This window comes from Centropristis striata, chromosome 22 (assembly GCF_030273125.1).
Source record: "Centropristis striata isolate RG_2023a ecotype Rhode Island chromosome 22, C.striata_1.0, whole genome shotgun sequence".
In the NCBI taxonomy this organism is placed as follows: domain Eukaryota; kingdom Metazoa; phylum Chordata; class Actinopteri; order Perciformes; family Serranidae; genus Centropristis; species Centropristis striata.
The window spans coordinates 305,602-329,720 of record NC_081538.1 but is presented as its reverse complement, the minus strand read 5'-3'; the positions used below and the strand labels follow the sequence as shown (position 1 = coordinate 329,720).

Here is a 24,119-nt window from a genome sequence, read left to right as displayed (position 1 = left end):
TTACTTACATTGGAAAATAAAGTTAAAAATATTAAAATCAGTACCCATATTTGTGGCATACACATTAAATTAATTAACACTGTTTTTTGCTAAAATTCCACTCTCTACCAGTCAGGTAGAATACCACAAAAGAAAAATACTAAAGTATTAAAACTATGCAGAACAGATGTCTTTCATTTAAAATAAATCTGGATATAACCTACACAGTTGTAACAGAACACAGGAACATTTTGATAAATAGATTACATATATAGATTACATATATAGTTGTATAGAGACGAAAAGACACTTTCCATACAAGTCTGAAACAACGTTTTGTGGTAATAGTTTTTATGGTAGTAGTATGAGCAGATTAAAAGTAACGCATGGTTTCAGTAACGTGTGTATTTGTTGTTTTGTTTCTCGTCGCTGCTGTCGCCCCCTGGCGGCGGCTCCTGGCAGCAGCAGGTAAAGGGCGTGGCCAGTCATATCTGCGGCAGTTACCTGAGAGCAACAAGATTAAAGGACGCTGCTGTAAGTACAGCAAAACAACTTACCAATATTTCTATATTTCATTATTATTATTATCATTTTTAATAACAATGTCTTTTTATGTATTACAGGGCGGCGTCCGCTTTAATCTACACAAAAGGTAAGTTTACTGTCTTTTTTTTTTAATTGTGCGGCTCATGCACCTGTTCTAGTGCCTGGACGCAGCATTAATAACCTTTAATATCTAATGATGCTATTGACACAGTATAGGCCTACTAGTTAGTGTATAAATGTAATCATTTTAATATTAACTCATATCTGCGGGCTTAATGTGTAATCCAGTATGTGTGATCTTCAAAACGACCTTTGTTTGCTTTGGGTGAGAATGATGACTTCATCTCTTTGTTATGACAATATGGAAGAGGACTAGAGGCTATTACTGACTAATACTCATGGTATTATCACGGAGCCTAAGCTATGATTATATTATATACAGTTCCCACATTAAGGGCTATATTCTGGTTGTATTATTGTTATTCAATTGATATAAAGCCTGTAAAGATGAATCCATATAATTACAGACAGGAAAAGCTTTCTCTAAGTGCTGGGATCCAACTAAAACACAGACTAGACTACAATACTTTCACATTTAAGGCACTTTTACTTCTACTCAACTACTTCTAACAGGGGGATACTGTACTTTATACTCAACTACATGTGTTTAAACAAAACATGAAAGAGATGATAAAATAGGAACTAAAAACAAAAAAGTATTTTTTTTTACATTTCATGGTTCTAACTGTTCAGATGTTAATATTTGCGGTGTTTCCTTTTGATTATTTTGAATAATTTTGAGTGCTTTTATTACTTTAAGTATCATTTCCTGGTTGTACTGTCATTCCAGCTTCAATACAGGACTTTAGCTTGTAACTGAGTATTTTAACAGTGCGGTTTTATTAGTTTGTTTTTTCCAAGTGAATGTTCTGAATACTTCCTCCACCACTGCTTTGACTTCATAGTTCATTAATAAAAAGAAGTATATAAAGTCTAGAAGCTTATTCTTCATTTTATTTCTTCTTGGTGAGGTATTAAGAGCAGTTTGGTTTATTTGAGTTATGTAAATGTGCATTTGCATCAAGTCTCATGACTGCACGTCAGCATGGACTGATCTGATGACAGGTGTGTGTGTGTGTGTGTGTGTGTGTGTGTGTGTTAGTGTGTGTGTGTGTGTGTGTGTGTGTGTGTGTGTGTGTGTGTGGGCTGGAAAACACCTGATTGTTCAGGTCAAATAACAAGTCATAAAACTAGAACTAAAGGTGGGACTAGATGTACAGTTTCTTGCATAAATAGGTTCTAAACATGGTAAAAGCTAAACACACTGTTGATGTATTTGGTAGTAAGACGGCTACAACCGTTGGCTTTAATCCAACTATTGATGTCATCTCTTCAGACCTGGGAGAGCCTGTTTTTATCTACCTGGATATTCTCCCCGGTAACAGCCAGCACCTATCCTGGTCACATGACCCAGTGTTTACTCAGCCTGTTTATGGACGTTGGAGCCGAGCAGCTTTTATCCTCCTGCAGGAACGTTTCTCTCACTGACGAGATGATTTGAATAATACCGTTTCTCCTCTCAGAAAACAAGATGGTGGAACAGACCAGGCAGCCGCGTCGCGTGGTGTCCCTCCAGGCTGGACCTGGGGAGGGGGACCCCCACGCCCTGTTTGATGTGACCCTCAGGTAGAGAACAGGCCCCGCCCCCCCGCTAGGACTGCTCCAGAAATAAAAAGGCTTCAGTTTGGACTCACTTTTACACCAAATTAATAGGAAAAATACATCATTTAAGCATGGTTTCTAAACATTTAATCATTTCATACAGCTGATCACTTCTAGTTTGTATGAGAAAATCATAATCTAGGAAATAAACCAGAGCACGATATCGTCACACTGTTAAAATAAGTCAATTTTTGTCAAAATTGTTTTTTTTTTGCCTAAATCATCTCCTCATAGCCACCTATGGTAAAATCTCCTCCATCCTCAGTTGATCAGATCATGTGATTTTACCCCTTTAAGATAATGGCCTATGTCAAGTCTGTGACTTAAGCGGATTTATTATGCCTAAGTCAAAGTAAAATGTGACTTAGGCAATTTTTTGAACATGCCTTTGTGACTTAAGCAAGATATGGTAACACTTTATTTTGAAGGTGTCTACATAAGAGTGACATGAGCGTGTCATAAACATGACATGGGATGTGTCATGAACATTAATGACACTTTGAAGTAACATTAATGCTCATGATACTTATCATGTCATGTTTATGACAGGCTTGTGTCACTCTTATGTAGACACCTTCAAAATAAAGTGTTACCATATCTTGCTTAAGTCACAAAGGCATGTTAAAAAATTGCCTAAGTCATTTATTTCTCTTAAGTTACATAATTTACACACAGTGTTATTACTATGCCAATAGCCATCCTTTATTACATCCTTTTAGAGTGAAATGATCAATAAATGTCATATGTTACACTTTTGGTGAAGTTTTTTGTTTCCTGCAAAACTTGAAGAAATGAGTTAGGCGATTATTTTAACAGTGTGATGATATATGTGTGACTTCCTCAGGATCAATGACAGAGCTGCACGGGTTGTTGGGCGCCAGTTGGCTATAATGGGAGACCAGTTGGAGCGGGAGTGGACCAGCAGACCGCCCAACTGGTTACCAGCACCACTCCACATGCTGAGACCTGCTCAGGCTCTCACCAGGAACATTTACAGGTACAAATATCAATATCAGATATCTCAATATCTGACCATGTGATGAAAGATGAGCTCCTGTCAATGACAAACGGTCCCTCCAACAGGATGACTTACTGGGCTTAGTATCTTTAATTATTATTATTATTATTATTATTAATAATAATAATAATAACAATAATAATAATAATAATAATAATAATAATAATTATTATTATTATTATTAATAATAATTATAATTATTATTAATAATAATAATAATTATTATTTCTTGAAACTTATTAAGTGTAAAATTAGGACATATCTTTTGAGATAGTTTGTCGTTATTTTAGTATAATATGTAATTTTTATAAAAATCAGTCACATCATAATTCAAGTCATAATTTTTTGGTTTCTCACAATTTTTAGATACTACTTTTTTATTTAGATTAAAAAAACTTTATTTTGGGGAAGTTTATCATGACTTTGGGATGCAAGTCATTTTTTCAAAAATAATGACTAATTATTCTGATAAAGTTTATCACAATTATTTGATATTAAGTAACTAATTGATATTGAGATAACATTAGTCATTATTTTAAGAAAGATTGTCATTATTTTGTGATAAAAGTCATTAGTTTGCAATATTAGGACTTTATTTTTGAAATACTACCTCATTATTTAAGGATAAGTCAGTATTTTTTTTCCAAGTTTTGCATTATTTTTGTCTTTATTTTAAGATACTTTGTCAATTTTTTTAGCAAATTTCTCATTTTGAGATAAAGTACTTATTTTTGAAAAAAAATCTAAATATTTTATCATATCATTTTAAGATACTGTGTCAATATGTTGAGATACAAAGACGTTGTTTTGAGATAATAAGTGGTTATTTTGATTTTTTATAATTCTGAGAAAGCTTCTTTTTCTGGCAGTAATGGGCTGATGGCCGTATTGTTTGTGTGGTTCTCTTGCAGGGATCTCCAGAGCCAGTCATGGAGACTCCAGGGTCTGTCTGCTGCAGTGAAGGCCTGGTTAGCGAGCGCTGCTCCGGGGCAGGGCGTCCTCAGAGCGGACGGCTGGCCCGCCTGGGTAACTCTCCTCCTCTCTAGCGTTATTATTATTATTATTATTATTATTATTATTATCTGTGTCTCAAGTCATCTTTTGCTGCTACCAAGAAGCAGAAAACACAATTTATATGCATCCAAGAAAATAGTTATTTGCAGAATTGAGACACAAGTATAATTCCATGCATCTCTCTTTTTTTTTTAATAATTGCTAATCTATTTTTCTTTAATTCCCCAGGTGTCCAGTCTGAAAGCAGGACCCTGCAGCGGCTGCAGCAGAGGAGTTGTGGGGACGGTTGTGCTGCTGGCTGCAGTCACCATGTTCGGAGCTCTCTGGCTGGAGTGGAAAGCCTGAAGAAAGGCTCTAAACACGTCTTTAGGCCGTTATATATTTGACCAAAACGTTTGCAAATGAATGCCAATTACTGCTAATTGATTTGTTTCTGCTGTTTACTTAAACTTCTCTTTTTATACTATTTTAATGACGTATTGAATTTGACGCTTTATGACGGGAAACAGGAGAAAAAAAGGAAATACTGTAGAATGTTTTGGGGCAAGTTGAAATGGTTGAAATGGTTTTCATGGGTTTGCCAGTGTTTCCCGAGGAGAAGCCAGCAGCGTGTTGCAGCATGTTGGCTCAGATGTATTAACGTCTCAGAGGACGATGGACTGTTGCTGGCCTGCAGTCTCTTCTATCCACAAGAGTTTCTTACTGGTTTAAGAGGCCAAATCTTGTTTTTTACAAATGATATGTAGCTGGGCTTAATATAAAATGAAGGGAGCTGGACTTTCTGTTTCAGATTTGAACGTGCTTTTTCATGTGATGCAAATAAACATCTAAAAGGATGAAATGTTGTTGTGTCATTCATAAAAAATATTTAATTACATAACAATAACAATAACACACAAACAAGAGCTGATGAAGCAACCACAGGAGCCTGCAGGTCTTGCTGGTTATGTCCATGAGGCTCATTTTTTGGCCTCCACATCATCATCATCCTCTTCATCAGCAGTAACTTCCACGTTAGCGTACGTCATGAAGGCCTTCCTGTTGCACTTGACCAGCGTGGCGCCCAGCTGCCTCCCCGGGCCCACCTCGTAGGTGTCGGGGAACTTGGTTCCCTGCGTCCTCTCGTAGATCTCGTGCAGAGTTTGTTCCCATTTCACCGGCGCCACCAGCTGCTTCACCAGCTGCCGCCGCACCTGGTCAGCGTTCATGTAGCGCTTAGCGTCCACGTTGGAGTACACGTTGATCTCAGGACGACGCACCTGACGGGACAGAAATCTACCTGTTAGTTAACCTTTATCAGGCTAAGAACTATGTTTGGTAACTTCAGGTAATATTTGGAGAAAAAAAGTTGCAAATTTACTAGATTAAAGTGGCAAATCTATGTGAAAAAAGTCGCAGATTTAAGAGATTTAAAGTGGCAAATCTGCTAGAAAAAAGTTGCAGATTTAAGAGAAAAAAGTGGGAAAAAAGCAACTTTTTTCTCCCAGATTCACCACTTTAAATCTCATAAATCTGCACATTTTTTTCTCGTAGATTTGCCACTTTAATCTGGTAAACTTTTTTCTCAAAATAATATTTTCGTATGTTTTTTTTTTTACACATTCTGGCTGTATGTAATATCCTCCAATATTGTCTAGGGTTGAAATTTGCAAGTATTTCAATGAGTGTCCTATTAAGGGTTAAAGTGGAGAATCTGGGAGAAAAAAGTTGTTTTTTTCCTACTTTTTTCTCGGAAATCTGCCACTAAACATTATTTTGTGATACTTAGTCATTATTTTGGAATATTAAGTCACTATTTTGAGCTACTAAGTGATTATTTTGAGAAAGTTTATCATTATTTTGGAATCAAAGTAATTATTTGTAGATATGAAGTAATTATTTATATATATGTGCTAATATTCTGAGTTCCTGTGACAATATTTGATTCTTTTACTTTTAAATGTATGTGACCTGGTGTTGTTCTCCTCCAGGGTCACACAGTGAGTTCTGGTTGTATGTTTATATGTTTCTGTGCTGTGGACTGACCTCCACCTGTCTCAGCACCTTCCTGAGAGCTTCAGCGGCCGACGCCATCAGCTCGGTGTGGAACGCCCCGCTGACTGGCAGAGCTTTGGTCCTCAGGAACTGCAGCTGTCCAGAGTTCTGCTGCAGGAACTCCAGAGCCTGAAGAGACCAGACAACAGAGACAACAGAGACCAGACCCAGTCATCATCACAACATTTATCACTGCAATGGACATAAAGACACAAAGAACCAGAACTATTACAGTCATGAGGTGTGCTAAATGTTCTATCAGATTATCTATTCACAGCTGTATTGCACTGACTTTCCATATGGACTTTATTACTGTGCAATACTTCTTCGGCAATGTGCAATAATTTGTGCAATAAATTGTCCTTCAATGTGCGATATATATTTATGAACACTAAATAGCATCATGGCAAATTGAATTGAAGACCTTACCTCCCTTTCTTGCCTATGTTTTACGTTATATCTTATATATATTTTTTTTTCTTTACATTTACTTGCCCAAGTAGGTGTATGTTTATGTTTATGTTGTATATCTTTTATGCATTTTATTTACTGTCACACTGCTTTCTGGAGTCAGCTCTTAAATCTCATTGTACATGTGTACAGTGACAATAAAGGCATTCTATTCTATTCTATTTTAACTCAACATTTCCAAGGCTGCTACACTGCCCTACAAAGTCTAACTGCAGTAGCTACATTTTTGGTCGAAATTGAGTTTTAACTAAAAATGAACTCCTTGATGTCTGTTTTATCTTGTGACTAGGGTTTAGATTTCAATTTGACTTTATTTCAGAGAAATAATTATATAAAAATTGCAGTAACTACAAAATCCAACTCAAAACCAAAGCAGACAGCAGTAATTGCACTTACAACAGTCTGCTTTGGATATATATATATATATATATATATATATATATATATATATATATATATATATATACATACAAATTTAAACATAAAACTGAAAGAGACAAAGTATTCTGCTCTGACTGTGAAAGAGTGCAGCCTTGTATTTCTTCACTGTGTTGAATAGTGAAGACAAGAATAAGAGAAATTATAAGTTTATTTGATAGGGAGATTATTATCTAGATAGTGATTATGTTCAAATGTGAGATAAAATTATATTAAGACTACAATATAACATTACTTTATAATATTAAGTCTAAAATTCTGAAATCTTTGACTATAGTTGTTAAACACTTTTAAATACACTGAAAACAAAATATAAAAGCTGAGAGAAGACAACAACATTATGGTTCCTGCTCTCTGTTTATCATCACTATTAGAACCTTTTACAGCAGTGCAGTAACTATGTTTTTGGGGTCAAAGGTCAAATAAAGCATCATGATTTTTGAGCATAAAAATGACATCATCAACACATGTAGAAGTGTCATATCACTATAAGCCATTTGGCTGCTCAGTTAAAAAACATTAAAACAACCTTTAAAGCAGTTTTCCTCAGTTTCCCCTTTAACTAACTGCTAGTGACTGCTAGTGACTGCAGTGACTGCTAGTGACTGCTAGTGACTGCAGTGACTGCTAGTGACTGCTAGTGACTGCAGTGACTGCTAGTGACTGCAGTGACTGCTAGTGACTGCTAGTGCCTGCTAGTGACTGCTAGTGCCTGCTAGTGACTGCTAGTGCCTGCTAGTGACTGCTAGTGCCTGCTCGTGACCGCTCGTGACCGCTAGTGACCGCTAGTGCCTGCTAGTGACTGCTAGTGACTGCAGTGACTGCTAGTGACTGCTAGTGACTGCTAGTGACTGCTAGTGACTGCAGTGACTGCTAGTGACTGCTAGTGACTGCAGTGACTGCTAGTGACTGCTAGTGACTGCAGTGACTGCTAGTGACTGCAGTGACTGCTAGTGACTGCTAGTGCCTGCTAGTGACTGCTAGTGCCTGCTAGTGACTGCTAGTGCCTGCTAGTGCCTGCTAGTGACTGCTAGTGCCTGCTCGTGACCGCTCGTGACCGCTAGTGACCGCTAGTGCCTGCTAGTGACTGCTAGTGACTGCAGTGACTGCTAGTGACTGCTAGTGACTGCTAGTGCCTGCTAGTGACTGCTAGTGACTGCAGTGACTGCTAGTGACTGCTAGTGCCTCCTAGTGACTGCAGTGACTGCAGTGACTGCTAGTGCCTGCTAGTGACTGCAGTGACTGCTAGTGACTGCTAGTGACTGCAGTGACTGCTAGTGACTGCTAGTGCCTGCTAGTGCCTGCTAGTGACTGCAGTGACTGCTAGTGACTGCTAGTGCCTGCTAGTGACTGCAGTGACTGCTAGTGACTGCTAGTGACTGCTAGTGACTGCAGTGACTGCTAGTGACTGCTAGTGACTGCTAGTGACTGCTAGTGCCTGCTAGTGACTGCAGTGACTGCTAGTGCCTGCTAGTGACTGCTAGTGACTGCTAGTGACTGCTAGTGACTGCTAATGACTGCTAGTGCCTGCTAGTGACTGTAGTGACTGCTAGTGACTGCAGTGACTGCTAGTGACTGCTAGTGACTGCTAGTGCCTGCTAGTGACTGCTAGTGCCTGCTAGTGACTGCTAGTGACTGTAGTGACTGCTAGTGACTGCAGTGACTGCTAGTGCCTGCTAGTGACTGCTAGTGACTGCTAGTGACTGCTAGTGCCTGCTAGTGACTGCTAGTGACTGCTAGTCCCTGCAGTGACTGCTAGTGACTGCAGTGAGGCCTGTGGGGACCTATAATGCTCCCTACCTGTTGGTGCCCTGCGAGGACGCGTCCATCAGGGAACAGGTAGTTGGCCACGGAGCAGACGGGCTCCTTGATGCCCAGGCTGCTGCAGTGCTCTTCAGCCTGCAGACAGGCAGCTTTATACTGGGCCTGAGGTCTCCCAGTGACCGACAGCATGCCACTGGGAACCAGCTGGGAGGCTTCCTGCATGGCCTCGGCCCGGACCTTCACCGCATACAGAGCTGAGACACACAGGGGGAGATATTATAGCACTTTCTAACAGTTACTATAAGTGAGCAATATGTTGTCGTGTACGAGTTAGAAACAGTTTTACCTTCTGCAAAGTTCATGGAACCAGAAAAAACCAGCGCAGCATATTCTCCAACACTGAAACCTGCAGCAGCAACACACGTCTCAATGGCCTGCAGACACGAGGGAAAGGATTAAAGAAAGAAACACAATAATTAGATCTGATCTGCGCTCTCTTTGGGTTAACATCAGAGGAATCTGGGGCTGTCTCACCAGCTAAAGCCTATTATATGTAGTTATAGCCTTCACCACACTCCTCGCCAGACGCTTAATACTTTTCAGATGGAAACAATGAGCTCCACCATCCTTTTCTCATTGGATCAAGGATGTTATGTATTTCTTAAAAGTGGAAAAAAATCATATACACACTTAAAGGTTCCTCTCAATCTTTTTTTGGAGGCCCTTTCTCGACTTTTATGACTCCCTGCACGAGCCCCTTGACAGTGATTAGGGTGGGACTCATACACGACTGATCGCAGCAGTGAACACTCCCCTTATTTTTTAATATTTTTCATTTTTATTTTTTATAATTTCGGTTCATTTATTTTAATTTTATTTTCATTTATACATATATCTTTGTTAGTTAGGTTGCTTTTGTTGTCGTTGTTGTTGTGTTTGCTTCTGTTTTGTTTCTCTAAGCTAACTACTTAGCTAACTTCTTGGCTAAGTAGTTAGCTTAGCAAGCTACTTAGCCAAGTAGTTAGCTATGTAATAACACAAAAACTTTTTTTTTTCTTCATAAATTATGAGAAGCAAAATGAAAATAATGATCTGTTTTTATCAAAAACAATATATTTAAAGAATACTTAGAATATTCAATCATAAAATAAGTTGATATCAAAAGATAACACACAATAAATAATAAAGCAATAAATAACAGGGGGAATAAATGTTGTGCATCAAAGGGTTTTAAGTACTTTAACTTGAACTAAAGAAGAGTATTTATACACTTTAGAATTAGAACTTTTACTGTGTCAGAACATCAGAATATTTCCCACTCCTCACTGTATGAATGCTGCTGTGGATCGACTAGCCGATGACCGACTAACCGATGATCGACTAGCCGATGACCGACTAACCGATGACCGACTAACCGATGACCGACTAACCGATGATCGACTAACCGATGATCGACTAACCGATGATCGACTAACCGGAAATGATCGACTAACCGATGACCGACTAACCGATGACCGACTAATCGGAAATGATCGACTAACCGGAAATGATCGACTAACCGATGACCGACTACCCGATGACCGACTAACCGATGACCGACTAGCCGATGACCGACTAACCGATGACCGACTAACCGTGACCGACTAGCCGATGACCGACTAACGGTGATCGACTAGCCGTGACCGACTAGCCGATGACCGACTAACCGATGACCGACTACCCGATGACCGACTAGCCGATGACCGACTACCCGATGACCGACTACCCGATGACCGACTAACCGTGACCGACTAGCCGATGACCGACTAACCGTGATCGACTAACCGTGACCGACTAGCCGATGACCGACTACCCGATGACCGACTACCCGATGACCGACTAGCCGATGACCGACTACCCGATGACCGACTACCCGATGACCGACTAGCCGATGACCGACTAGCCGATGACCGACTAACCGATGACCGACTAACCGTGACCGACTAGCCGATGACCGACTAGCCGGTGACCGACTAACCGTGACAGACTAGCCGATGACCGACTAACCGTGACCGACTAGCCGATGACCGACTAACCGATGACCGACTAACCGTGATCGACTAACCGTGATCGACTAGCCGATGACCGACTAGCCGATGACCGACTAGCCGATGACCGACTAACCGTGATCGACTAACCGTGACCGACTAGCCGATGACCGACTAACCGATGACCGACTAACCGTGATCGACTAACCGTGATCGACTAGCTGATGACCGACTAACCGGTGATCGACTAACCGTGATCGACTACCCGATGACCGACTAGCCGATGACCGACTACCCGATGACCGACTAGCCGATGACCGACTAGCCGATGACCGACTAACCGATGACCGACTAACCGTGACCGACTAGCCGATGACCGACTAACCGATGACCGACTAACCGTGATCGACTAACCGTGATCGACTAGCCGATGACCGACTAGCCGATGACCGACTAACCGATGACCGACTAACCGTGATCGACTAACCGTGACCGACTAGCCGATGACCGACTAACCGATGACCGACTAACCGTGATCGACTAACCGTGACCGACTAGCCGATGACCGACTAACCGATGACCGACTAACCGTGATCGACTAACCGTGATCGACTAGCTGATGACCGACTAACCGGTGACCGACTAGCCGATGACCGACTAACCGATGACCGACTAACCGTGACCGACTAGCCGATGACAGACTAACCGATGACCGACTACCCGATGACCGACTAACCGATGACCGACTAGCCGATGACCGACTAGCCGATGACCGACTACCCGATGATCGACTAACCGATGACCGACTAGCCGATGACCGACTAGCCGATGACCGACTACCCGATGACCGACTACCCGATGACCGACTAACCGATGACCGACTAGCCGATGACCGACTAGCCGATGACCGACTAGCCGATGACCGACTAACCGATGACCGACTACCCGATGACCGACTAACCGATGACCGACTAACCGATGACCGACTAGCCGATGACCGACTACCCGATGATCGACTAACCGATGACCGACTAGCCGATGACCGACTAGCCGATGATCGACTAGCCGATGACCTACTAACCGATGACCTACTAACCGATGACCGACTAGCCGGTGACAGACTAACCGGTGACCGACTAGCCGATGACCGACTAACCGACTACCGACTAACCAATGATCGACTAACCGACTACCGACTAACCAATGATCGACTAGCCGATGACCTACTAACCGATGACCTACTAACCGATGACCGACTAGCCGGTGACAGACTAACCGGTGATCGACTAGCCGATGACCGACTAACCGACTACCGACTAACCAATGATCGACTAACCGGTGACCGACTAACCGGTGACCGACTAACCGGTGACCGACTAACCGGTGACCGACTAGCCGATGACCGACTAACCGACTACCGACTAACCAATGATCGACTAACCGGTGACCGACTAACCGATGACCGACTAGCCGATCACCGACTAACCGATGACCGACTAACCGATGACCGACTAACCGACTACCGACTAACCAATGATCGACTAACCGGTGACCGACTAACCGATGACCGACTAGCCGATCACCGACTAACCGATGACCGACTAACCGATGACCGACTAACCGATGACCGACTAACCGACTACCGACTAACCGATGATCGACTAGCCGATGACCGACTAACCGATGACCGACTAACCGGTGACCGACTAGCCGAGGCTCACCTTGGGGTTCTCGTGGTTGAGTCTCTCCACGGCAGCCAGCGAGGTGACGAAGACTGCGGGCTGGCAGTGGACCGTCTCCCGCAGCTGGTCCTCGGGTCCCTGCAGGCAGAGAGCCAGCAGGTCGTACCCGAGGACCTGCTGGGCCACCGAGAACATCTCCCTGACGTTCGGGTACTTCAGGAGCCCTCTCCCCATGCCCACAAACTGGCTGCCCTGGCCGGGGAACAGCAGCACGGAGCTGCCGCGGGGGTCCTTCCTGGCTCTCCGCCGCTCCGCAGCCGGCTCGCTGTCCGGGAGAGGAGCGGGGGATTCGGCCGCAGCAGCGTCCGGGGAGCCGGGGGGGTCGGTGGCCAGTCCCCGGCCCAGAGACCCCAGACCCCTGACCTTCCTCCGGGAAGCTGCTCCCAACCTGGCAACCATCAATGCCAACATGGCGCCAAATAATAACAACTGTTGGGTTAATAAAGACCCATAATATACACAGAAAAACTATAATAATGAACAAAAACACTGAACTTAGAGCCTAACCGTCAGCATGAGACGGGCCTGGGAGCCGCCATGTTGACTGACGTCAGCGGCTTTTATTTTGTTTTCCTTCCGGTTCAGTTTCCGGTTATTTTCAGCTGCAGCGCCGCGGTGAGGTCATCACATATCACCACTTTACTGATAAAAACTATAAAAATATAATAATAACTGCATCAAACTGCATTACTTTGTTCATTGTGATTTGCTTAATTTCAGCAGAAAAATATATTATTATTATTATTATTATTATTATTGTTTGTTTTGTTTCTATTTTATTTGATCTTATTGCTAAATGTATTTATTTTTTAGCACAAACATAATAAACAAAGCAAGACAGAATATTTATTTAGTATTGATTTGAATCAACAAAGGTGGACATTATTCTTTGTATATTTCTCTTCTATTCATGTTTCATGTGCATTTGTATAATCTATACTGATAATATATTAGGTCAATTTAACAATAATTTTATTTTTAAAAGAAAAAAGAAATAATAAATACTCATTAGTCCCTTAAACCATGTCATGTAGAAAAAAACTATTTAAACTTTAATTTTTTTACATTTTTTATAGGGTGATATTTATATTAGAGAGTGATGCCCATTATAAAATTCTTTGTTTTAAATAAATACATAAAAAAAAAACAATTTCATAAAATAGAATAGTGGTGCATTTTACTGTTGAAAAAACTAGTAATACTGTTTCTAAATTACCTAAAAGAAAAACCTTTATACCTGGCATATAGAAACATAGAAATGTCTGTTATAGATTATATTGTCTTGCTGCTCAGTATTCTGTTTTAATATTTTTTTTAAACAAAGAAACCTTCAGGAAGTCAGAGACCTGTTGGAGTAATTTAAATGTGTTGCCCAGTAAAACGACAAAATCACAAAACTAAATGATATTATTCACCAATAAATTTTATTGTACAAAACAGTAAATCTCAGCTGATCTCAGTCAAACGTGTTTTCATTAAATCCTGCATCACATCGTGTGTCGTCATCGCTCTCCATCTTAGTGCGCATTTTAAAAATATAAATATAATACAACACTTTTTGCACAGAATCTTTTTGTCTCCTTCCACTTTCCACTCTGGGTCTGTAACAAATGAAGAGCTTATTTGATCATTTCTGAATTTGTAGATTTGAAAGAGTCAACTCTTTGGATCACATTTGTCCGTTGGGTTTTCCCTGAGATTGGTCTGACAGGTTCACGGCCTCCAGCTGCTCCTCCAGCTGCTCCTCCAGCTGCTCCTCCAGACTGTTCTGATCGGCTCTGGACTTGTATTTAGAGATGAACTCGTTACTGGCCAGTGCTCCTTCTTTTTTGGGACACATCTTTGTTGATGATAGGCGATTATCTGAACGTTCTGCAGGACACAAAACCAAAAACATTCACAACAAAGTTTCATCTGTGAAATTCATCACTGAAACATTGACTATTAGTAGTTATAGGTTTTATTTTAAGTGCAATTTATTTGCTACATGAATAATTATCTCAAAAACATATACAGTTTCTAATCAAACCTAGGCCGTGGAACAAAAGTCTAGTTTTTGACTGATTTCTGAAAAATGTAGCATTGCCTTTATTAATTGCAGTTTTCAATATTATTTTTATTTACAAATACAATTATGTTTTGATAAATATAGGATGATTCAAGGTTTAAGGCTGAACTACAGATCTGTAAAGCCTTTTCTTTCAATTATAGTTTTAGTATTATAGTACTTTTAACCTGCTTTTGTTATTTTATTTCTATGCTACTTGTTTTAATCTGATTTAAAACTCTACCTCTAATAGCTTTTTTAACCCTTTAATGTGTTTTGTTTGGTAAAGCTCCACAGACAACAAAAAATGATTTCCCTCTGATAATAAAAGTGCTAATAAAGTTATTATTATTTTCATGATTACTCCTAGAGCAGGTAGAGATTTTCCCTCCTTGATATTTCAGCATGGTGCCTATCAGCTGGCCCCTGTCATTAAAACAGTTTAATTAAAAGACTAAACAGAGATCTTGGTGCACCTCCGGGCCCGATGGGCTTCATCAGGCGGTTCAGCTGGACGTTCCAGTGTCGTACGTGCTGACTGGCGTATCTCAGCTTCTCTTGGACCTCCTGGAGTAAAAACATCAAACCGTAGTTTGTCATAACTGTATTTTATGGACTAAAACTACTGAGATCCTCTCTGTGTTACCTCCAGGCGCTGGTGGCTCCTCTGGCGTGACGCCTGCAGGTCCTGGAGCTCCTGCGAGGCGGAGTGCAGGGCGGAGGGCGTCTCCTGGTCCGGACCCCCGTCTGACGCCTCCTGGATGGGGCTGAGGCACTGCAGGCTCCTCTGCTGCTCCTGGAGGAACTGGAACTGCCTCTTCTTCGCTTCTTCTGCTTGCAGGACCCTGGAGACAGGAAGAGGTTTTTAAAGTATATTTTTTGTGCATTTTCTCCTCTAATGGAGCGGAGAGCTGGGGAGACGCAGGCAGCAGAGAGTCTCAGTAGTTTGATCTGTTCAGAGTTCAGCTTCTCAGACTGTCAGGTCTCTCCTGGTCAGAGCCTGAATATGTTTGGTGACAGTTTGCATCAAACAGACTGTAAATATTTTTAGATTCAGTGTGACTCAAACCTCAGGAGGATCATATTGTTTATGATGTCCATCATTAATAAATGTGCTATGAAATCATAGAAGAGCGTAGCTCCTTATCACCTCAGAACTTACCTGAGAATCTTCACATTTTTAAGTTTTCTTCACTATTAAAGTAATCCAGATGTTTTTCCCTGTACATTCATGGTTACACTGCAAACAGGAAGTGCTTTTAGCTAATTCAGCATACTTTTATCTATGTTTCCAAACAGTCTGACCCACTCTAACTGTTTATAACATCTTAAAAACACATTTAAAATGTCTTCTGATGCAGGCCTGCTGGGGAGAGAAAGGTTGGATGTTTCTATAGAAGATCAAAACTAACAGCGCAGCTTCAAGATGGACGCCTAAAACTAGCATCACATGTTCAGTATCCAACCAAATGTGAAATATGGTCACAATAATCTCTCCTTGAGTTATGGTGCTGAATCATCACAGTGAAGATGACCTTTGACCTTTGAGATGTATTCACTGCATTTTATTACATATTATGTGAAATACCTACAAACTGTGACATCTGCATGACATTTTGTCATACTTTGCGCATAAATTTAGAGTAATGGCCAAAAATGGGTTTTGTGAGGCCACAGTGACCTTTGACCTTTGACCTCCCATGTATAATCAGTTCATTCTTTTGTTTGTGTCAAATTTGAAGAAATTCCCTGAAGAAAGTGCGTTCACGGTAACAGGAAGTATCGGCAGGAAACCTGAAGATAATCTGGCCACATCTGTCTAAAGTCTGGGCCACATGTCAGACTGTGGAAACATCTGGTTCAGCCAGGTTAGCCTGGTAACATCTGGGAACATCTGGTTCAGGGTCAAACAGGAACACGGTGGGCGGTGCGTGTTTGTTTACCTCTGCAGCTCCTGCCGGGCCCGCTCCTCCTCCAGCCGGGCCTGGATCTCCAGGTTCAGAGCTGACTCCAGCTTCCTCTGAGTCAGCTCCAGCTCCTGGATCCTCTTCTTCTGCTGCTCAGCCTCCTTCTCCTTCTCCTGCATCTCAGCCTGCATGCTGTCCCGCAGCTACACACACACACACACACACACACACACATAAACACACACAGCTCAGTGGAAAGACCTGACCTATTCTTGAATCACCTTTTCCAGGAATGTCGTTACAGTTTCTCCAACACTAAAATCACTGAGCTGGTTTTTATAATGCCAAATGTTTTCTTGCTGTTTTCAGTAATCTTATTTCAGCGAATCATGAATAAACGTTGTGATCTGGAAACTCTCCTCTCACCGTCTCAGCCTCCTTCAGCTGTCTCTCCAGCTCCATCTGCACCTCCTTCTGTTTCCTCCGTTCTTTCTCCTCCGCCTCCCTTCGTCTGGTTTCTAATTCTCGTGCGTGCTGTAAGGAAACACGAGTAAAGCTTAAAGAACTGAGCTTTGATTCATCGTCACTCCGTTTATCCCTTCTGCTCTCACCTGGATGATGCTTTCTATTTCTAGATCCTGTCTGTCTTTCTCCTTCTCCATCTTCTCCAGCTCCTGGAAGTTGGAGTCGTCTGATTGGCTGCTGCGGCTGCTGCAGCTGCTGCGGGCGCTGCGGCTGCGCTCGCGGTGGCCGTGTTCCCGCTGGGCCCGCCTCTTGTGTTTCAGCTCGTAGTGGAGCGAGGACTTGGCCTCGCTCTGGAGACGCAGCGCTGTCTGAAGAGCTGAGAGGACAGAAACAGGACCAGAGGTCAACACTGTTATCTGTGATTAATGAACGAAGGAGCGGCGTTTCCTACTGGCTTAGTAGTAGAAATCATTCATCTTTTATAAGGATCAGATGGTTACTGGGAAGTTCAGCTCTGTTAAATTTAACAGTGTATTATTGGAGGTTTCGACTGACTGTAGTTAAATAAACTGACTGAAACAGTTAAATACTTTCTACGTTAGTCATTTAAAATGTAAATTAACCTGCCAAACAGATTTTACACCATTCACTCAGTTCTTCTGTGAATCATGTTTGAAAAAGCAGAACTCTGATTTACTGTAATCACGTTATAAAAATAGCCTGGACATGCTGACGTTACACATCAGACTTTAGTTTATTTGACTAAGCTGTTACTGTTAAATATCAGCAGGAATTAAAAGTCTATTCTTAGGAGTTACAAAAAGTACTCGTTGCGAAATCATTTCCGAAAAGTACAATTTACGAAATTTGTTAATGGAGTCTGGAAAGCATTAAGGACAGCAGTCACAAGACAGCAGAAGCTCCAGTGTGTGTTTTCAGAATAATTGGCTGTTGGAGCAATGGGTTTTAGTTTTCAGGATAACAGGCTGGTGATGTGTTGGGATGTCAAACAGTAAGGTTACTCATCTTTTAGTTTATTTAATTTAGTTCACAAGAAAGCTGTTAAAGTTAAGCATCAGCTTTTCTTAAGTCTTTTCTTAGGAGTCATAAAAAGTCAGAGGTTTAGAAGTATCATTTGTGTATTATTGTGGAACACAGATCTGTTAAACTGAGCAACATGTTTAAGGAGTGTGGAGGACTAAAACAGCTCCAGAGTCTCCAGTTGTGGGACTTTTGGGCTGTCGGAGCATTGGGGTTTTTTTTGGGATAATGAGCCTTTAGACTGACAGGTTGTTTGTTGTGTTTGCCCTTTTTATTTCTTTTATTTTAAATATTTTCTGTAATTTATATTCACACCTTTTTATTTCCTTTTTGCTGCTGTGACAACTGAATTTCCCCGTTGTGGGATCAATAAAGAATAATCTAATCTAATCTAATAATCTAAGGGATTTCTTCAGACTATGGGGCTGTTGGAGCAATGGGCAGACTCTGGTAGCGTTTTATTCATCGTACAGACATCAGAGCCCTCAAACTTGTCATATAACTTTCCAAAATGTCAAACTTTTCTTTAAATGTCTCATCTATAAGCAGTGACCACACACACGATGGTCCCAGAATAATTTCTGACTCTGTATAACTTTTACACACCAACTCACCTTGAGTCCACTCCACCTTCTGCCTCTGGTCAGACGCGCTCATCTCAAAGGTTTTATTGTGAGTTTTGACACAGAACAGACAGCGTTTCCCCTCCCGGTCTGCTATAGGCTGGAACAGAAACAAGAATACTTTAGTTTAGGCTCCCGGTCTGCTATCGGCTGGAACAGAAACAATAAGACTTTAGTTCAGGTGGATGGTTGGATCATGGGACAAGGATCAGGGCCTTTATTTAAGGACTTTATCTGCACAGCATGTTCCTCTGTCCTGTATAATCACACATAGTGTTTACATGATGTCCTCCCACCTCTATGACACAGCTCTTATCCAGCTGGATCTCTCCTCTCTTGTCTTTTAAGTCCTCGCTGACGTAGTAAGCCATGGAGGAGGGCTTCAGCACGAACCAGCGCTCCGTCCAGTTCCTGCGGACATGCCCTTTCTTCCACATGTAGCCCTGAAAACAAAACAGAATGTAAAGAAAGAAAAGCAAGAAAACGACGAACAGAAAGAGAAAAGTAGAGAAAGCTCTCTGACCCGTTTGAGGACGTTGTGGTACATCTCCAGAAAGACCTCGTCCAGAGCCAGACTGAAGGCCTCAGCGCTGGAGACCCTCAGCAGCCGGCCGGCCACCATGTGCTCCAGGAAGATCCACACCGACATGTCCTCCTCCCGCCCTGATGCATCCTGGGATATCAGGTCCTCCAGGGGCTTCCCGTCCCACTCCTGGCTCATGGTGGTGGAGATCTTCTTCAGGAGGTACTCCACCTGGAAAAAATAACAGAATACTGTTGCAGAAAAGATCACAAGAACTCATTATTAACAGTATTAATAACACAGTTTATCACTCTGTTTCATTTCTTTCCCTTTTCGGAGGAAAGCTGCTGTGCTGAGAGCACAAAAGCAGTTTATTTTAGTCTCTGTCGACAGGAAACCAGCAGCATTATGGAGGAAGTGGAGGAAGGAAGAGACTCATTATCTCAGCTACTTGCACTTGCTGTGATAAAATGTAAAGCTGGCTGTGGGGGGCTCAGGACTGGGGCTCAGGACCGGGGCTCAGGATCAGGGCTCAGGATCAGGGCTCAGGATCAGGGCTCAGGATCTTTATGGAGTATAATGTCTTTCTAGCAATTAGGGAATTAAAAGTAAAAATCCTGGAAAGCCTCCGTGTTGCCTTGCCTCCCGTGTGGTTCGTTACGCTATTTATCTTTATTTAATCTCTATAAATATACAGATATCTGAGTCTGGAGGCAACGTGACAATATTTTGGTCTTGATAAGATCTGTTTGCAGTTTGAGTCGTGTTGACCACACAGCTTTAGTTAACGACATTAATAAGGCTGAAATTCAGTCTTTGGACTGACTTATATTTATTTTTACTTTTAATTGATGCAACACAAAATATAATGACTTTACATTTAAGACATTACATGGTGGAGATGCTTGCTACATGCATTTAACATTAGACTAAAAAATATGTAAATAAGTATGGAATACCATTTTTTAAACATTGAAAAAATAAATAATAAAAATAAAAGGGTGGATAATATATATAAACATTTCAACTGTAATCTTGCTGTAATTGTTTTAATTAAATGTATTTAAAAACGTTTATATCTGTACTGCAGATATCTGTTTATGGAGCTGAGCTGAATTGTTGTTTGGACTTGAAACACCAGCAACAATTATGGATAAGTTGCTAACTGGACTATAAACAGTGACTGGTAGAGGAACTCTTGGTTCTCTGTTCTCTGGATATCTGGTAAGTTTGTCTCCTAGAACAGCATCGAAGCTAATTTAACATAGTGGCCCAACAATGTAACTACAACTTCTGCTACTTTCATAGGAATGGACAGGGCCCCGCCTCCAATTTATAATCCAGTTGTCTTTATGCAGCAACAGTTGCCCCCAGAGGGTTCGGGTTAGGCTTGTGCCTTTAGAAATGTGACGCTTCTCTTTTGCTGCATAATGTCAGAATGTTTGCATTTTCTACTCGTAGCGTAATAAATAAACCCATCAGACATCAGACTCTCCTGCCACCAGTTCTAGTCTCCGGCGTGTTTCACCTCCTCGGGGATCATCAGCAGCGGGTAGCGGTCCTCAGACAGCAGGTTGAATAAACAGAAGAGTTTGAAACAGTCTCGTTCTGAGAGCAGCGCCCCCTCTGGCAGACCCTTGAAGTTCTTCTTCCTGGTCATCATCCAGCACAGGTCGTCAAACTTCTCCTTGTCAAACATCCCCTCCTTCACCTGGAACACAGAAAATAGTTCCATTAAAACTTCATGTGATGAAACAGCTGAACTAACAGACTGATTAAGAGCTGTAGAACCATTGAGGACAGTTGGTATTATTCTGTCTCTGTGTGATTTTATTAAGAGAATTCATTTAAAAGGTTACATATGGAGGGCTTTAAACTCCACTACTACAGGACTAACTGACAACATTTACTCAGTATTTTTATAAGGCATTTGTTTTTTTGGTAACCAGTGTGGAGGTTATATGATACAATTAGAAATGAATACACGGCTGGTATTTACATTTCAGTTGGGCTACTTTTAGGCCAGTAGATAAAAGATTTAAGAAGAGTAACAATAATAATAATAATAATAATAATATTAAAAATTCTATTCTATCTATTAAAAAGATAAACTACAAAATAAATAAACATATTCACACACACACACACACACACACACACACACATATACATATAACTTCTAATCTTTAATATCATTAATTAGTTAGGTTGTTGTTGTTTTTTGACATCATTCTGTATCTCCCCCATCTGATTTTTTTATTCTACTGACTTTTATAACATGTAATTGCTTTATTGTTGTACTTATATGTATTATTTTATGATCTCTGTGTGGTTCTCAGCGTGCTGTGTGTTAATAACTGCTCCGTACCTTGTCCAGGATGTATTTGTTGAGGTAGGGCATGTATCCGTGGTTGGACACCGGGCCGTCGTCATCGTCCTGGAAGTGTTCCTCCAGAGCCACGGGGTCATGAGGGATGTTCAGAACCGTGTACAGGTTGTGGGACAGCACCTGGACACACACACACACACACACACACACACACACACACACACACACACAGTTAGATTTATCTGCTGTTTCTGACTAATTTTGATGTTTTAATGCTGATCTGGTTAGATTTATCTGATGTTTCTGGTCAGATCTGATCCTCCGTACATGCTACACATATAAATATAGATATAGATATATGCATGTAAGCACAGAGTGTCAGTGTTTCTTCTGTGTGTTCCATATTTCATCACACAACCACAGACACACACACACACACACACACACCACCACAGCCAGCTGTTCCCAGCGTGTCCGGACAGCTTTCTGCTATTTCTCTGGATTCTTCTCTGCTCTGTGTCAGGCGTGTAGGAACTGGACAGAAAGCTACAGACAGACTCAGTGAGGGGAACATACTGAAAGATAAAATCTCTATCTGTACTTTTCTGTTGTGTCTTTTATGTGAAACACTGACATTGCTGCTATTATGTCACTAAGAATGTTTCTGGGCCACAGACAGGTTGGACTTTGATCCTGGAGCTGAAACACTTCACCAGGTTATGTGTGTTTTAGAATAAAGCTTTATCAAATATTTGGACTTGTGTGGAGCTTGTAGGTTTGTCTCAGATTACAGCGTTGATTCACACAGCAGCAGCTAGTATTTCACATCATATAAAGGCAACTATAAAGACTTTGTGTTTGTCTTCAGCCTGAAAGAGATTTAAAAGACACAGTAGGAGAGTTAAAGTCTGTTTCCTGATCTTAAAACGACTCACACACTCCTGCTTACCTTTAATTGTGATTTGGAAACTTTCCCGCATTTCTCGACGTCCAGAGATGTGAAAGCGTACCAGATGGACTTGAGCAGTTCGGATTTTAAGTCCATTTTCGGAGAACTCGCTGTGCGCAAAAATCAACTACATTTCCAAGCGCAGCGCGGCTTTTACGCAGCGACGCAGCGAGCGAGTGGTGGAGAGAGAATTACCAAATAAAATGTGGGGCAGCGAGCAGACTGCTGAGCAAACAGCAAAGACCCAAAGAGTCAGATGAATCCAGACTGAAAGAGGCGGAGAGTAGATAAAGGTCCACACTCACACTCCGACATCAAACATTCTTTAAAACGGTTTTAACTGCTTTACATTCCTCCACATGTATTTTTGGATCATTTCCATGCCATCCACTGTTTTTTATCTGATAAAAACTTAACAAACTTAAAGGCACATTTAAACACATGTAGGCTAAAGTTCCAAGTCCAGGACTACAGGATGTTTTCTTATTAATTCTTTTAAATGCTGCCGACCAAAAACCAAATAAGAGGATGTGTGTTATCAGGATCAGGAGGCATAACGAGGCTCAGAGACACACCCATCTGTGAAGAAAGCCTGGAGCCATGTTTATTATAGCAGCTTAGAATCAAAAGGGTTCAACTACACAAAACCATTCTCTTAAAAACTGTAATTTAATGTGTTCTGATGTCATTTATATGCCAGTTACCTCGTTTTATAGCACCTATATTTAAGGACTAATTATACATTTTAGGGTTTTAAATCAGTCAACATGCAAACTGGAGAACTAGTTCTATGATTTTTATGAATCAAGTGTGTTTTGGAGGTTGTAATGCAGGTATTAATAAGTATAAACATATTCATGTAACACGGTTGTCTATCTGTCCGTCTGTACATTTGTTTGTCTGTCTGTCTAATCTCTCAAACTACTGGACCAATTAGCCTCAGACTGTTTCTGTATATTAATAACTGTCAGCTCAGGGACCTCTCAGGGTTTCAGTGATTCATTATTTTTGATAAACCTGGTTTTTATGTGATTGTTTTATGTTCTAACTGACTCAAGTCATCAGCTAACCAGCTAAGCTAAGAGCTAGCCTTCCTTCACATGTTGCAGGACACGTTTTGGCCTCTGTGAATCCCTAAACTCTTGCTTTTCATTCAGTTTATTCATGGTGTGAGACGTGACACTTTATACAATGTGGCAATACGTTCTTGTCATTAACTGTGTCTGAAATAACCATTATTACTGAGTTACATCAGAAAACCAAATGGCTTCATGTTTGGATTATTAATATAATCTGGTTGCACACAGCTTGATAACATTGTTTCCTTTTCTCGGTGTCTAGATGACTGCCACTACATTGTGATTTAATTGCAATAAATGCATCGCAAGTAATGCAGCAACAATTACATCATGATGCAGACGTGTAAAACGTTTGATTTCATGCTTCATCATGTGTTTCTGCAAGGCGACAAACAAACAAC

The 24,119-nt window shown here is 41.2% G+C and overlaps 2 protein-coding genes and 1 long non-coding RNA gene across 3 annotated transcripts; 1 reads left to right on the top strand and 2 right to left on the bottom strand.

The window, feature by feature from the left end:
• Positions 1-378: 378 nt before the first annotated feature.
• LOC131960304 (uncharacterized) lies at positions 379-3,239 on the top strand. Its single transcript, XR_009389637.1, has 4 exons — positions 379-513; positions 603-631; positions 2,109-2,211; positions 3,092-3,239. It is a non-coding gene; the product is annotated as an uncharacterized LOC131960304 (long non-coding RNA).
• Positions 3,240-5,134: 1,895 nt separating this feature from the next.
• mcat (malonyl CoA:ACP acyltransferase (mitochondrial)) lies at positions 5,135-13,308 on the bottom strand. Its single transcript, XM_059326077.1, has 5 exons — positions 12,735-13,308; positions 9,333-9,420; positions 9,023-9,240; positions 6,305-6,442; positions 5,135-5,538 (listed from the first exon to the last, which is right to left on the bottom strand). Exons 1-5 carry the CDS (start codon positions 13,164-13,166, stop codon positions 5,239-5,241), a joined length of 1,176 nt encoding a protein of 391 aa, XP_059182060.1. The 5' UTR covers positions 13,167-13,308; the 3' UTR covers positions 5,135-5,238.
• Positions 13,309-14,160: 852 nt separating this feature from the next.
• On the bottom strand, positions 14,161-22,955 carry def6c (DEF6 guanine nucleotide exchange factor c). Its single transcript, XM_059326413.1, has 12 exons — positions 22,640-22,955; positions 21,730-21,870; positions 20,890-21,072; positions 19,362-19,592; positions 19,135-19,281; positions 18,830-18,938; positions 17,321-17,550; positions 17,136-17,243; positions 16,746-16,912; positions 15,449-15,647; positions 15,279-15,369; positions 14,161-14,627 (listed from the first exon to the last, which is right to left on the bottom strand). Exons 1-12 carry the CDS (start codon positions 22,733-22,735, stop codon positions 14,425-14,427), a joined length of 1,905 nt encoding a protein of 634 aa, XP_059182396.1. The 5' UTR covers positions 22,736-22,955; the 3' UTR covers positions 14,161-14,424.
• Between the last annotated feature and the right edge of the window lie 1,164 nt (positions 22,956-24,119).